The following is a 15,328-nucleotide window of genomic DNA, read 5'->3' as shown; positions in this document are numbered from 1 at the left end:
AGAACAACTCACTCTGGCTGTTTTGGGCAGCAGACAGATGGTGAGTCCACCTCTTCTGACCACTTGAGACAGCATTTGACTACTGCTTTTGTTTTTTTTAACAATTACGAGCAAAATTTGCCATGAGCCTACACAAGAAGCCTCTTGCTAAGACTCCTTGTTTGGTCTTTTGCTGTGATAGTGAACAACAGAATAATTTTCTTTTAGCAGTGTTAACTGACAGAAGTTTCTGTAAGCTATCATTGCATCCTGGTGCTGAGATGAATAAAAGCAGGAAATGTTTGAAGCTGATTTCTTGCAGTTGGACTGTCTGTAGCATTAATGTCTCTGGTGCTGATGACACATCACTAACAGGCAAGGGAGTTACAGGCATCAGTTTGAAATTGAGGCAGTCTTGCTTTTAATACTAATCTTCAAGAGCAATCTTCTAAATTCAGAGCAGTCTCTTACTTGCATTTTATTTTTCTCAGAGATTTGTTTAATCTGGATTTTACCAAGTTGGTAACCAAATGCAGGAAGAGAAGCTCATCAGCAGCTCATCTCCTAGAAGAGTCCAGTTCTTTGAAGCCCAGCCCACTGACATAAAATCCCAGGGCAGAAGAAAGTAAATTGGAGGATTTGGGCTCTTTTATCCTGGCATTTATGCTTTTTATGTTTCTTGGATTTTAACTGTGGATAAGGGGTAGAGCTATTAGTTTGACATATGTGAAATATTTCTGACTTATTGAGTTTCCATAGTCTATCCAAATCCAAATATTAGCATTTGAGTTTTTCAGGATTTTACGAAGTTATTTTAATGCTCTGCCTCCCTCTTTCCCCCCTCCCCAGCTAGTTAAGGTTTTAAAACAGGGAATCTGAATTACACCTGAGGAAGAGCTGTGCAAGCCTTTTAAAATGCTTAAATATGAAGACTTTATCACTAAATCTAGCAAATTACATTTTAGAACAGCTCTCTTACTGGGGAAAAAAGCATGCACCTAACTGATTCTTAAATTCTTGAAATAATATGCAGTGACTTTGTGAAATCTGTATTTTAGTTTTTAATATGTTACATTTATTCTGAATTCTATTAATAGTCTGTTCTTGCAGCTGAAACATGGCTTTTGAATGAGAGTACATGATTTCATTGAAGTTAGTGTATTTCTGCAGGTAGAACCAACCTTTTGTATAGAAAGCCAGCTTCCAGTTGAAAGGAAAGTAATTTTTAATATGTCCTTCAGTAAACCCAGTGGAAGGTTATTTACTGTCATGGCAAATGTTCAGTTATGTAAAGTGTCACATTACTTTAGTTTCAGAAGAGAAGCTTTGAAACAGTCTACTGTATATATCTTACTAAAATTGTACAGCAAAATATTGCTCTGTATGTTATGAGGCTAAGTGGTTTTTTTTTTCAAGTGGTTTCCTCCCTCCCCAGAGATCTGTAAATAGGTGAATAGTTTGTGTGCGTGACAGAAGCCATGACTTGGGGCAGTCCTTCTCTTTTGATCTGTGAAATGGGTGACACTAGCTTTATGTTCAACTTCTAGTCCCATGTGCACAGGATTTTTTTGTGTTAAATGAGGCAGAACATAAATAAACAGAAAATACATCTATAAGAATTTTTTAAAAACTCAGTCCCAGGAGACTTTGATGTTTCATTTTTGTCTCTAAGATGGACATGTTCTAGAAGTTATATGGCCTTGAATAGAAGTTTCTACCTCAAATTAAGTGGTCAATAGAATTTTTTTTGAAGTTGGATAGGCAGGCATCTTATCCTTTGAAATTTCATTGCATGCTTGGATATTTTCTTTATACACTCAGGTATGCTGCATAAGCAATTTAAAAATTTTTTCAGGGAATAAGACTACATGTGTCTGCTGGTTTAATAAAGCCTTTTTAAAGCATTTCTTCTAAAAGTGTTAACTTTGTTCAGTGTAGGCATTGGTATTGCAGTTCATGTATGACATTGGAAAGGGCCAAACAAATTACCTGCCAGGGTTACCGTAAGATTGGGCAATTGATTCTATTTTTGGCAGCTAAGTGTATGCAAAAGCGCTTTAGTTATTATTTCAAGTGCTCAAATAAAAATATTTACTCAGTATACTTTGTTATGATGATGTGTTGACTTATTAGAGGTCATTCTATAGCTTGAAGAAACTCCTTTCTCTAGCTCAGTTTGTGCAAAGAAAGGCACCCTCAGTATATTTTGAAGCATTTACAATTGAAAGTGTCAAAAATTTTTGGTGTTAAACTGTGTTTCCCTTCTGCTAATTCCCCTGAAGTGGCAGCTGTATTTAATTTTATGTTTGAAAATACCTTGTTTCAATCAATTGCTCAAAATTAGTCTGACTGGGCATATGTACCAAGACCACTCACATTTCAGGAAAGTGTTATAGTTAAACCACATCATACAGAATGAAGAAAGAATCCTGTTAACTCACAAGACAGTGTTAATTCTTTTCCAAGAAGAGGCATGTCCCTCTTTGTCTTGATGGAAGGGGCCCTGCTGGCCACTGCTTGTCAGGCTCAAAGTCCTGTCTGCTACTTCTGAAAGTGTTTCTAAAAATAGGCAATAGGTAGGTCTTGCAGTGTACACACCTCTGTGGGTAAATCTGAGGGTGTAGCAGGGGTTTCTTGTTGAGTGAAGTCCGTGATTGATTGTGTTCTCAGTGCTTTATAATTCTGTCTGCCTGCTTCCACTTGGGGTGAAGAGAATGCCACACAATTGCAGGTTCTGCCATAGAAATTGGCTGCTTTTGAGGATGAAATATGCTATGCCCTTGATATGAACAAGATCAAGTTCACTTACTTTTTAAAATGAGGGGCAAGGAAGAAAACCCAGAATATTTAAAATCTCCTACATTTCCTTCAGTTGGTGACTTCAAATTTCAGTGTCACAAAAATGCTTTTTACTGCTTCTTAATTTGGATGTGCTTCTGGTTTGGATGTGCAGTTGAAAAGGCTGGACTCTGGAAATCCTGAGGAATATGTATTATAACATGGCAGGTGTACTGAAGGTGGGTTTTGACTGTCAGGAGGAATAGAAATGGGGAAGAAATAACTGGTGTATGGGACGGACAGGTGATCCATAAGTAGAGTCCAGAAAAGTCCCTTCATTTGCATTGCTGTTTGAATTTCTGAATCTTGTTATTCTTCTGCTGTCAGCAAATTTTGCTGAAAAATCATTAGATTTCCACCTAAGGGAAATTTTTTTCTGTTTATTCAGGTATATAGGATGATACCTCCCACTAATAGTGTATTAATGGAAAGATTGTATATCATTCTGGTGATTTAGGAGCGCTCCAGGGGGCTTTACAGTAATTTTTTTCCATTTCAGTTAAAACTCCCCATTATTCTATAAGCTTTTAATTTTATTAATGCAGAAAAGTACATCATTAAAGCACCAATAAATGGCATATAGAAGCTTATTTGTTCATTTCATATGCCCATATGTAATTTTCCAGTTGCATATGATTTTCCTCAAGACTGGAGCCTGATTTGGTACATCAAGTGCACAATGTTTATTCCTAATGACTGGCTATTAGATATCTTGTTTATTCATTGTGTAGCCTGAGGTTCATTTACTGCGTGCTGTTTTCTGAAGACAGGAAACCTAATTCTTGAAATAAAATATTCAGCTGTCCAAACAAAATTCATCTTTTCTTGCAAATGACTGAGGTCATGCTGTCCTCATTTTCCTCAAGCTGTACAGGCAAAGGTTGAAAGCTCACACACACATATATATACATAAACATTTCTGGGAGCCTGTTTTGAAATGCTTAAGACTCTTAAAATTCCAAGAGATACAATTAATAAGTTTATTTGTTTATATATTGAGTTATTAATGTTCCTTATCTGTTCCTTAACTGATTTCAGCTACTGCTTAGATAGGGATGCATCTGCAAGGTTTAACTGCAAGCAAGGAGCACAGTCCTGCCTTTCCCAGCCTTAGCCCCTCAGTGGGAGTTTGCTGTTGGTGATTTGCCTGCTGTTGCTCCAGGCTCTGACAGTCAAGCAGTACCTGCTCCTCTGTGACAGCCCTGACTGCTTGCTCTGGATGGCTTTTCTTCTCCTCATGGAGAACCTAAGGACAAGTTGCATTTACTGCATAACCAGTTGGTTTTTTTCACAGTATGTGTGTCCAGTGTATTTAGTGAGCCTGCAGGTTTATGGAAGTGAAAAAATAATTGGTTATATGAGTAAAAATCTGTGTAGTATGTGCATACAATGCTGACCAAGTGAGATTGTGCAGCCAAACAGATTATGGTATTTTCAGCTACTGAATGCTTGGCCTTGTTAGGATGATTGATTTGTTTGGATTTATTTGTGTTTAGTATACACTCAGTGGAATAACCTACATTGCAAGCAGTCAGACATCACGTGTATGAATTTTTATGTATATTTTTGCAGATTCAGACTTTTTGAGGAGTGTCTTAAAGGGTTTGGGTGATGACGTTGGATGTAGGCAGCTGTTGCTCATGTAGGTATTGTGCACATGGGTGAAATCCTGCTGAACCGTGCATTGAGAAATACTTGAGGTCTGGGGGAAATTGCTGTAGCACTGTGCCTAAAAATATTGTTAAAATTGGATCAGGAGCTATGTCCTAGTTTGTTTGCAACAGCAGGTGATAAATACTTGGTGTTCTGTTCTGAACTGGGCTGAGTGAATTGTCACTCAGCTCAGGTGTAGCAGACAAGCTGGCAGAGTTTCCTTGGCAGAGAAGGTGAGTGCTCAGTGGCATCAAAATCTTGGGAGTTTCCCTCTGATGAGGGCTGTGTGATGTAGTGCCATGTTAAAAGTCTCATGTAGCTTTTAGTGTCAGTGTTTCTGGGGTCAGCATTGCCTCTTTTTTGGGTCAAGAAATAAACACTTCCACAACACTGTTCTTTCATAAATCTTAGATTTGCTGTGCCTTCATGAATTGCTGCATAGGTAAGGCTTGCACAGGGCCCAGAGTTGAAGTTAATGTGCAAAACTGTAGTTTCTATTTTATTTTAAAAAAATCACTTTTGATGTTTTCAAAACTTTTCTGTGTTTAAGTTCACCTGTGATTTAGTAACCATGCAATCATTGTTTACATGTTAATTTATTCTGTAGTGAATTTCATATTAATTTCTTCATGCTGTTTATGTAGAAGAGACTTCTAAAAATCTCATTTCATTACATTTATATCATGATTAATATTTCTTGTTTATAATAGATTTCCATAAAATTCTATTATCAGCTGATTGTGTTTATTTTTTTCCCTGACTACCATAATTTCATGGCTTATAGTTTTAAAAGCAGTGAGATGTTTGTGTTTCCTCTTGTCCACTTCCCCTGTCTCCAGGGAATCATACAAGAATTATTTTCCTAATTTTACATGTCAATAATGGAAGAAGCAGAGGTATTTAATCTTTGTGCAGAAGAAATTGTAGTCTTTCATTAGAGGAGAAATTCCTAGGTATTGAAGTCTTACAGGATGATATTTTGGGAGCTCAGTCTTTTTGGGTCTAAACAAAAAGATGCAATGTGGCATTTTCCTCAGGCTAGTATCTAAATGCATAGACTAATTTTTTTTCTGAAGTTTGTTCATTGAGGTGGTTCCTGCATGACATGAAGAACTTCCTGTATAATGCTGTTATTTCCAGAGATCCCAGAGATTTGTATTAGGAAGCATTGATTTACCATTATTGATTTACCATTTCTTGCCTCTTTAGACTGCCTATCTCAGAGAACATTGGAACTGAATATGCTAAAAAATACAGACAAGCAGAGGAACAAGAGCAGAATGTAGCTGGAAATTATCAGCTTGTCTATAAACCAGGTAAAAAAAAGAAATAAAATTATTTCATTCCTGTTATAAACTCAGATATACCTGTCCTTTTTCTCCCTGTTGTATTTATGCTGTCTCCCTCTCTAAATTGAATGTACTTGTTTGTTTATTGATTATGTGCATTAGTTTGTTATAGATAAAGCATGGTATTAAAAAGTCAATTTATTTTCTGGAAACTAAAATGTATAATGCTGTTGCATAGGTAAGTGTTCATACATCTGGCTTGTTGTATTGATGAATGTAGATATGGGATTAAAATGAATCTGCAAGGACAAGATACCATTCATTAGATTCATGCCTTTGTTCTGTTTTCTCATTTTCTATTCATATTTCTCTGTGTACTTGATTGTTGCTTTGAGCTGCCTTTAGAGAGAATTTTGATTGCACTTCTTTCCTAGGAGCTCTGGTAAAAGCACTGTGAGGCTGACTCACTTGTCAGGGCAGCTCAGCTTCAAACTCTTACTGTGCCTCTTAATTTCCAGATTTGTTAATGTAGCTGATTTCCTGCGAAAAGGACCTTTATGTTTTATCTGTTCTGTGTGTCCTTCTCTTAATATTTTCTGCTTACCTTTGCTGGCATACCAAAATATGACAAATCAAGAAATTTTCTAGAAATTACTGTCTTTCAGTGCATCTGCAAATTCTCTGGCCTGTGGAACTCAGGCTGATGAAGCCACTTGTGGGATTTGTCATAGCTGAAGCACAGTAGGGGCACTTGGCCAATTCACCATGCACAGTGCACCCTGTGTTCTGTCCTAACCACAAAATACTCTCTTGTTCCCTTGATGTTACAAAAAGTTTGTGGGAGAGGAAGTATTAAAAGGTGGAAATGGGGGAATAAAAAGAGACTGGAAGGAACTTCCAGTGTTGTCATTCAGGAATGACATTTCCCTAGTTCTTCATGTGCTTTACTAGCAAAGGAGAGGCAGTAACAGGTGGAGTAAGATTAAGTTCTGTAGGTGTTTCTTTAATAATACGGTGATATTGATTAATGCAGGGAAATACCATAGCTCATTCAGTGCCTTTTGCCTACTAAATCAGAATCTTGTATAAAACAGACTAGCAATTTTAGCAGCACTAGTGGCCTGCATGTCTTTGAGTAGGACTGATGCTAGCAGTGTTCTTTCTGTAAAAGAAACAGGATTACAACTTAGGCTTTTTAGGAAATATTTCTGTGTAGTCATCCTGGTACTTTAATAAATACCTATTTTCTCTTGGTCTACCCTAAAATATTTGTCCTTGAAATTTTACCTTCTGGTATTTACTCTTGCCTTCCAGTTGTAACTTACTGAAACAGCCTCTAGTTGGCAAACAACCATAAACATTACTAAAGTATTGACATATTACATAATCTCTTATTATTAAAGCATTAGATATTTTCCTCAGTTTCTTGCCCCTCTCCTTCCCCGTGTTCTGTTCTTTGTCTGTCTCATTGTCTGGAGTCTGAGTTGCTTCAGGAGCTGTTCTGTGCAGTGTTGATGGCTGCCTGCTCTCATCAGTGCTCTGCTGCCAGCAGTGTGTGATCCCGTGGCAGACTCCAAGCAAACTGGGTAGTGACAGGACTGGAACATTCCTAAGGCATTCTGAGGCTGAGCTGCCAAATCCCACCTAGATGTAGAATAACATAAAAGCTTCAGAAAATCCTGCTTCTTACTGCCCTTAACTTTGACTTCCAGACAGACTCAGAAGTACTGTGTTAGGATAGTAGAATAAAAAAGCTCAGTAAGTGAGCATAAGAATTGTACTGTTAATTTTATAGCTAATAAATGTGTATGTTGTTCTACATTTCAGACTGCTTTAATGTAGCGTGCCCCTCATTCAGGTTTTAAGAGCTTTGAGGTGTATTTGTAACTATCAGCTATGTTGATCTGAAAGTTTGTTTTCCTCAAGAACATGGGCACTGTCATAAATGATCAAGGACTTATCTAGACCAGGACCTGTGAGTTGAGCTGTGTTGAATACAAATGTAGTCAAAAAATAACCTTCACAACATGGAAATGAGAAACTGATTTTTTCTGAAGGTTTTGAATGGGTACTCCTTTTGTAGCTTCTTTCTCTCAGCCTTGCTGTTCTGACTATAGGCAATATTTTCTGTGCACATTGACAGCCTGGTTTAAATCTTGCAGTTACTGAAACTGTGTTTGTACTGCTTGTGCCTTGTTATTTGATGAAGTTCTATTGAGTTTGAATCTTGTGCTTTCCAATTTCTTTGAAAGAGCATATGCTTTTATACTGGGATGGCAAACAGCAATGCCTGATCTGCGTCTCTGTTGGGGAAACAGATCGTCAGGGAACTGCATTGAGTGTTCTGGCTTCTGCAGAGCATTGTAGAAATGATACTGCTGTGCAAAGGAAGTTGAAGTGATTAAATAAAAGGAGAAGAAATTATTTTTCATAACTGTTACCCAAAACGAGTAGAGCATTAGCAGTTCTTCCCTGTCCCGCCAGGTTTGTTTCACGTTTGGTATTGGCTCTTCCAGGCTTCACACACTTTGGATTCAGTGAGGTCATGGGGTGTTGTGCAGAGGGCAACCTGCTAGAGCTGGGTGTTTAGGATGCTTACCTTTTTACTCATCTTATAGAAAATATTTTTTTCCCATATTTGGTTATTCTGATCTGTACAGATTAGAGCTTTGCACTTCAGAAAGCTTATAAAATCTTTATTTTCATAAAAAAGTCTTTATTTTCATGAAGCTTAGTGGATGGCAGCTTTTTTTTTTCCCCTCCTCCTCTGTCTGCATGATTTTCATGCCTCTAAATGTAAATGGATATCTTTTCGAGGTCTTCTAAGTCCCACCTGGAGACCTGAAGTAATTTCTTTCAGAGAAGAAGAAATTTCAGCATTGTTTCTGATACATAAGAAGCTGAACTTTAGGTACATTATATATTGTGAATTCAGAATAGATGCATGCCATGAAAATAAGTCATAGCACAGATCCTCACCCAAAACTTTTTATATATAACATACATGTAATGTGAAGAAGATTGCAGTAAAGAAGTCTCACCAGACAAGTATTTTCATAGGAATTCTCTGGATTAAGCTTATCAGGGATCAGTCAGCAGCACCTTTGTGTACTTGGTGTTTGACTGAGGTAGCACCATGTTCTGGGAAGTCCTTTTGCTTTTTGGCTCAGTGTAGGAGCCAGCTGTTACCTGTGGCTTTCCTTTCCTATGAACTTCCTTGCAAACTGTCATCACTTTGTGTGTTTGTGTCTCAGCAGAAGAATGATCAGTGATTTAATAAGCGTTTTATTTGATTTATCTCACCAGTACTTTCAAGTATATTTTGTTTTAAGCATCTCATTTTAATTGCTTAGTGGCAGATAGCAAGATATACCTGTGCAAACTCTTCTCCCAGAACTGGTGAATATAAAAATCTAATCTTATATTAAAGGATCTCTTCAAATTCCACTCAGGAGACAGGTAGCAGAGGGAGCACATCTGGTGTATGGGCTGTAATAACTGAGATACGGAAAATTTGCTCTTTCCTTAGGCACTGGACTGTTCTAGTCATTGTCATCTCTACAGGATTTTAATAATGATTGAAAGGGAAGTGAGCAGGCAGATTAATCTTTCCCATAACCAAGTTTTCTGTTTCTTTTTCTGCACCAATTCTGAATAGAGAAATTAATTATTCTGGACTGGCATTAATGCTTCTTATACTCTGAAATATTTTGCTTGTCTTAAACCAGCATGGGGGGCAGTTTCCTGCTTCCTCAATTTACTGTTTTCAGGTTGGAAGCATCCTGCATTCCATGTTAGAATCCAAGGTGCTGGTTAGAGGATGATGCCTGACACAGGTGTGCCCTGGTTGGGTCAGTTGCCCCGGTCCTAGAAATGTTTTTCAGAAAGTAAAAGCAATTGAAAAAGCAAAAGTTTGTCTCCCTTGCTGATAATTCTGTAGACCTGTAGCTGAATTTTTTGATGCATCTGTATAGGCAGGAATGACCAGCTTTTTTGAAGACTAGTTATCATTGGGGGGTTTATTACATACTCATACTAGGTATGAAAAATAAAAAATAAAAACCTCAGGCAAGCTCCAGCATTTAAAGGGAATTACACTGAGTGGTATAGAGTCCCCAGCTGAATGATTATTTAAATCAGTAGAATGACCTTTCGTCAGGGTGTACATTGAAATGTTCTCTACTGCAGCAGGTCTTCATGGTTCAGCACAACGTTCATGTTTAAAAAATAAAGATGAAGTTGTTAAGGTCTTTTAAGATGCTTGTTCAGTTTCTCCATCTTAATTTTGTTTTGGTTTTTACTAATGATCATAACAGATATCAAATGGAGTTTGTCCTCAGTTTGTTGGGGTGGGGCTTTCCATTGATGCTTGGGTCACCTCAGTGTTATCTCAAGTTGCCAGTTTGCCGAGGCCCAAAATTGTTCTGTCTGCAGACAGTAGTCTCACAGCTGTCATGTTATTAGTTCCCCAAGCAAACTCAGTCATGTTTCTTTCAGTTTAAGCACAGAATACACGTCTTGAAGAGAAAAAACCCAACTACTGTTCAGATACTTGCAGCATCTGCTAAATGCTTGTATGGCTGTCAGTTCTTAAATTCTGTGTGGTGATTGTGGCTAACATTGGATCACCATTTACTTCTGGTATCATTTTTTTTTCCAGACCTTTTTTTTCCAGATGTGCTTAGGAGAGAGTAAGATGTTGCTGTCCTAGAAATGTTGTGTAAAAAGCAGTATTAAAAAAAAATATGTTTTATTGGTGAAAAAATGATATCTACAAAATGAACATAGTTGTTTTTCAGCAGGTACATAAATATTGGTGGCTGTTTCTTTGCTTGTGGTTTGTTTATTTGTGTTTTTTAAATAAAATTATGAATTGAATTTGAGGTTAATAATTTCTTACTAATACACTGGGGTTTGTGCTGCCTTACAGAGGATTATTATATGATTCCTACCTTTTGAATTTTATTTATAAGCACTATTAAAAATTGCTTTCTTCGTTTAACATTTTTACTTTTCAAAATTGCAGTTGTTTCTTTGAAAACCTGATAGAGGTGGGAAGGTGATGTTGCTTTAGCAGGAATCTGCTGCTGCTGGGATCTGTTCCCTGGCAGCTTGAGGTTTTTTCCAGCTTTGGTCAAATCACACAGAGCTATGGATGTCTCAGTTGTGACATGTTTGTGCCAGAGGGAAGCCAGGCAGCCTTTGTGCAGAGTTGCTGTGGCAGAATGCTATATATATGCATTTTTCTGGGGAATATATTTAGAACCTTAACCAAAAGTATTTTAAAAAGGACAGTTAATATTTCAGAGGGGTGCTGCTATCAAGTTCTGGTTTTGTTTGTGTTTGGTGGTGTTAAGTAGATCCTTGAGCAGTGATCACCTTTACTGTTGCATTACAGAGTCCAGGTAAAAGAATTTTTCCTGTTGCAGAATGTGGCTTTAGGAGAACTCTGTTTTTTAGTGCCTTATGAAACTGTCACAGTGAGCTGTCCAGCTTTTGGGGCTTTTTTTTTTAGTGTTAGAATAACTTAATTTGTATTCCTTGACACTTTGAGACAATTTGGGAACACATTGAAGTATGGCACAGAGCTGAGATGCTGTTCTCCCTGCTTCTGCTTCACTGCTGTGTGAGATTGTTACTTTTCCAGAGAAAGAGAGCTGTAACTGCAGTCAAGTATTTAAACTGTAGCCTTTATTTTAAAGTAATTATTGCCTTTGTAGAAAGAATATTAGAATTTTGTCTCACTACTCTTATTTCTTAGAGAAAAAATGACATAAAAAGTAGTATAGGGTTTTATTGACTGTATGTTTTATTATCTGTATGTAAGTATCCATTTCACTGTAATACCTGGTGAAACCCATTTGAAATGGAAAGCTTTTCTATTTTTGATTTCATTATGCTATGAGTATTTCAGCTATTTGTTTAATTGTAACTTGGAAAATTGTTCTTTACCACAGTCTTGTCCAGGTTTTCTCCTTCAGCACCTCCAGATCTGTTCTTTTGTTCTGCATGGTCAAACTAACTGCAGACCTCTGAGCAGAAACTTAGGATGGCACTGAAAGATTTCTGCTCTGTATTACCCAGTGCTAATGGGGACTAACTTCTGCCAAGAGCCTGCAGAGTGTAGCATCACACAGAAAGGTCATTATGGTGCTCAGCAGATTTTAATGGCCATGTGGTAGAAATATAATGGTATTCATGTCAAATTATTACAGGTTATTTTGTACTGTGAATCCACAGACTTTAAGGGAAACAACACGGGTACATAAATAAGGCATATTTTTTTCAGTATTGTAAAAAATTCTTGGGTATAATTGGCAGTTGTAATGCAAACTGCAAAAAATCCAGTTTTTTAAATTAAGAGACAAACATATAGAGTTGTATACATCCTTGCCACTGATGGTGGTTAAACAAAGAAGCCATGTTTTTCAGAGTTGCTTCCAGTAAAACAGCAGTTGCACAAATACAGAAAATCTCTTCAGTCTACTAATACTAAAAAAATATTTATTCTATTAATACTTGAAGGATGTGGTTCACATTTTAGAGAAATTAGGCTTCCAAATACTGTCGTCATAGTCTCCTGCTGGTCTTTTCCTTTCTCTATTGAAATGTTACTCTTATTTATTTTTATGCTTAGGTACTTCATTGTCTGAGTGTGAATCAAGTGATTCAATTTCTGTACCAGTAAGTAAGTGTAAATATTTGGATATGCCTACAGCCAAACACAGGGAAAAGGTAATGTCAGTTTATTTTCTCTCATGGAATAAAGCTGGAAATAGTGTTTTGTTGTGGCTTCAGGGTGGGGTTTTTTTTGTTTGTTTGTTTCTGTTGTTTTTTGAAAGGCAATTTCTGTTCCTGTTTTAAACACTGTACAAAACTTCCGGGTTTTTTACAAAACCATTGCATCAAATTTCTTAGAGGAAGAAATGTTGCTGTTACACTTTATAGGTATTAATGTAAAGTATGTACATGGGTGTGTGCCCATATTCTTTTCTGTCATTTTCTAATGCACTGTAGGATTCCAGTTATCTCTGATAGAAAAGATGGCACAGTGTTCTAAAGAAACTTACTTTGTGGCTTGGAAGCTGTTGATATTTCAAATCTGTTTTGAGTTCTTTTATATGTTTATATGTTTGAGTTCTTTATATCTTTTAAAACTTGTATACTTACGAGTTTTCTTGAAAAATTGTTTCAGATTGTGTCTCTCATACAAAACAATTCAGTTGTGGTTGTAGAAGGAGCAACTGGCAGTGGAAAGAGCACCCAGATTCCACAGTATATTTTGGATTATTGCATGACCCGGTCTATGCCCTGCAATATCGCTGTTACCCAGCCTCGGAAAATCAGTGCCAGCAGCCTTGCCAGGTGGATTAGCAAGGAAAGATCATGGACACTTGGTGGATTTGTAGGATACCAGGTATGAGGAAATCCAAATTGTATTTAAAAATGCGTTAAAAAGTACTGTATATTATTCCTTGATTATTTTTAAGCATATCTAGCATACTGAAGAAATGTTAGAGAATCTGCTTTTAAAGTGGAATTGCTGTTTTTTATCTGTCTCCTGCTAAATGTTTGTAATTAAATCAACTTGTAAATTTGAACAAGTGTAAATCCTGGTGGGACTCCAACAGAAAATATGTGTCTGCATCAGGCAAGTCTACATTATTAATCACTGAAATTGCTGAAGGAGAGCTATGTTCTGTGATTTTGCCTTTCAGCTCCTTAAGTAATATACTTTATCTGTTTGACTTTACTACATTTACTTGGCAACTCTTTCAGAACTTTAATGCATTTATGACCAGGTTCTTTCGTAAACAGTCTGTTGTTCTTTTTTAACATCTTAAAAACTCAAACTAGTTTTTCCTCTTAAATCTGTCTCTTTCTTTTGAGTTGCTTAACTCAGCTTCAAGCTCAGTTCTGTCCCTCCATTTATAAACTTGATGCCACATTCCTCTTTTGACACAGGTCCTGGTTCTTTGATCAGCTCCTTGTCAGTACCCACACTGAGCTGCTGGGATGGTGGTTTCATTGTTGGGTAGACTACAGCTGTCTCTGGATGAGCTGCTCTGGTTCCTCAGGCCAGGGGGTTCACACTGGTGTTGACAGTGGGAGGGATGTTCATGGAGAATTGTCTGCTTCTGGAGCCCTTTGCTCACAGCAGTATTTGCTGGGCTCTTCTTCCCCTCTGCTTCCTTCTAGTTCTTGTTGTTTCTTCCTTTCTTTCTTGCACTTAGGGTAGCATGTATATGTTTGCTAGCAACCATTTAGAGGTTTCTGTTTCTTCATAGGTCTGCAGCTTTAGGTTGCTTCCTAGTATGCTATGTGTGGTGCCATTTATGTGTGTTAGGTGTTCTTTGTTACCCCTAAATCTAATTCTGTACAGTTTTCAAACCCCTGGAGGGGTTTGATTTTTAACTGGGAGTGACAGAGCTGTTCGTAGTATGGACTCTTACATGTCAGGCTTTTATCCCCTGTCTGTTTTCTTCTGTACCACATCATAAACATGACAGCAATAACCAAAACTCCAGTGTTATCAACATTACTCTCATACTAAATCCCAAAAACACAGCACTGTACCAGCTTCTGAGAAGAAATGAGCTCTATCCCAGCCAAAACCAAGAAGTTATGTATGTTGTTTGTTTCATAGTTTATATGTAAAGCCTTTGTGATTTTTGCTACTTTAAATTAATTAGTTATTAAATTGCTAAATTGATTCGTTAGGCTAGTGAGTCTCAAAGACTTTAAAATGATACTGTGCTTCCAGACTGTCTTCAGGACAGTGTATGTGCATGTGCTGTGCTTGTCTCACCAGCACTTGTGTGAGCTGAGCAAAACCAGAGGGAAATGGTGGAGTGCACGTGTGTCTGCTCTGGGCTGATGTAAAGCTGCACACGGTGGTCACAGCTCTGCCTGCCTGCACAGGTTACACCTGAGATGGCTAAAGGTACACAAGTATATTAGAAATCAAAAATCTCTTTCATACTGGGTTCTAGAACCTTTCTCTCAGGAGTAAATTGCCTGGTCTTGGTGATAACTCAAACCTCTTTCCTGTCTTGTCCTGTAAGCAAACTACATTTTGACACAATCTTTTCTTGCTCTTTACATCAGTGGAAAGGATGGTCTGTGCATTCCTTTAGAAGTCTTTGAAGAATTCTCAGTCTAAAGTCCCCAGCAAGGAATTTTGTCACTTCATAAAACTTAGGAGTTTTAAATGTTTTGGAAATTTCTCCCAAAGAAAAACCAGTTAATTGGTTCTGGTAAGAACACTTGTGTATGGAAACTTGTGCAACTGGGAGTAAATGATTTTGATGGCTTTACACTGTGTTTGATTTTGGAGTTCTTTCATGTGCATGCTTCTGTAACTACAGTAAATAAGTTTCCAGCTAGTATGTATTTTTCTTACTGTTGTTAGTTAAGTTTAGAGAACGTTTCGACAAAGGAGACGAGGTTGCTGTATATGACAACTGGAGTTCTTCTTCAGAAGATTGTTTCTGCCAGGAGCCTAACTCAGTTCACACACATTTTCATTGATGAGGTAAGTTGCTGGAATTAAGTTTAATTGAGGGTGT

At 37.4% G+C, this 15,328-nt stretch overlaps 1 protein-coding gene across 1 annotated transcript in view; it reads left to right on the top strand.

Annotated features, from left to right (window-relative positions):
* Nucleotides 1-15,328, top strand: part of TDRD9 (tudor domain containing 9) — a gene marked incomplete at both ends in the record, with an annotated part of 68,152 nt that overhangs the window by 11,686 nt on the left and 41,138 nt on the right. The window contains 4 exons of the mRNA XM_084207992.1: nt 5,680-5,786; nt 12,397-12,494; nt 12,955-13,176; nt 15,172-15,294. Of these exons, the coding sequence (XP_084064118.1) occupies nt 5,680-5,786; nt 12,397-12,494; nt 12,955-13,176; nt 15,172-15,294 (550 nt within the window). The remainder of the gene's footprint in view (nt 1-5,679; nt 5,787-12,396; nt 12,495-12,954; nt 13,177-15,171; nt 15,295-15,328) is intronic.

Source organism: Fringilla coelebs (genome assembly GCF_963513975.1).
Source record: "Fringilla coelebs genome assembly, chromosome: 6".
NCBI lineage: Eukaryota > Metazoa > Chordata > Aves > Passeriformes > Fringillidae > Fringilla > Fringilla coelebs.
This window is presented reverse-complemented; position numbering and strand designations above follow the sequence as displayed.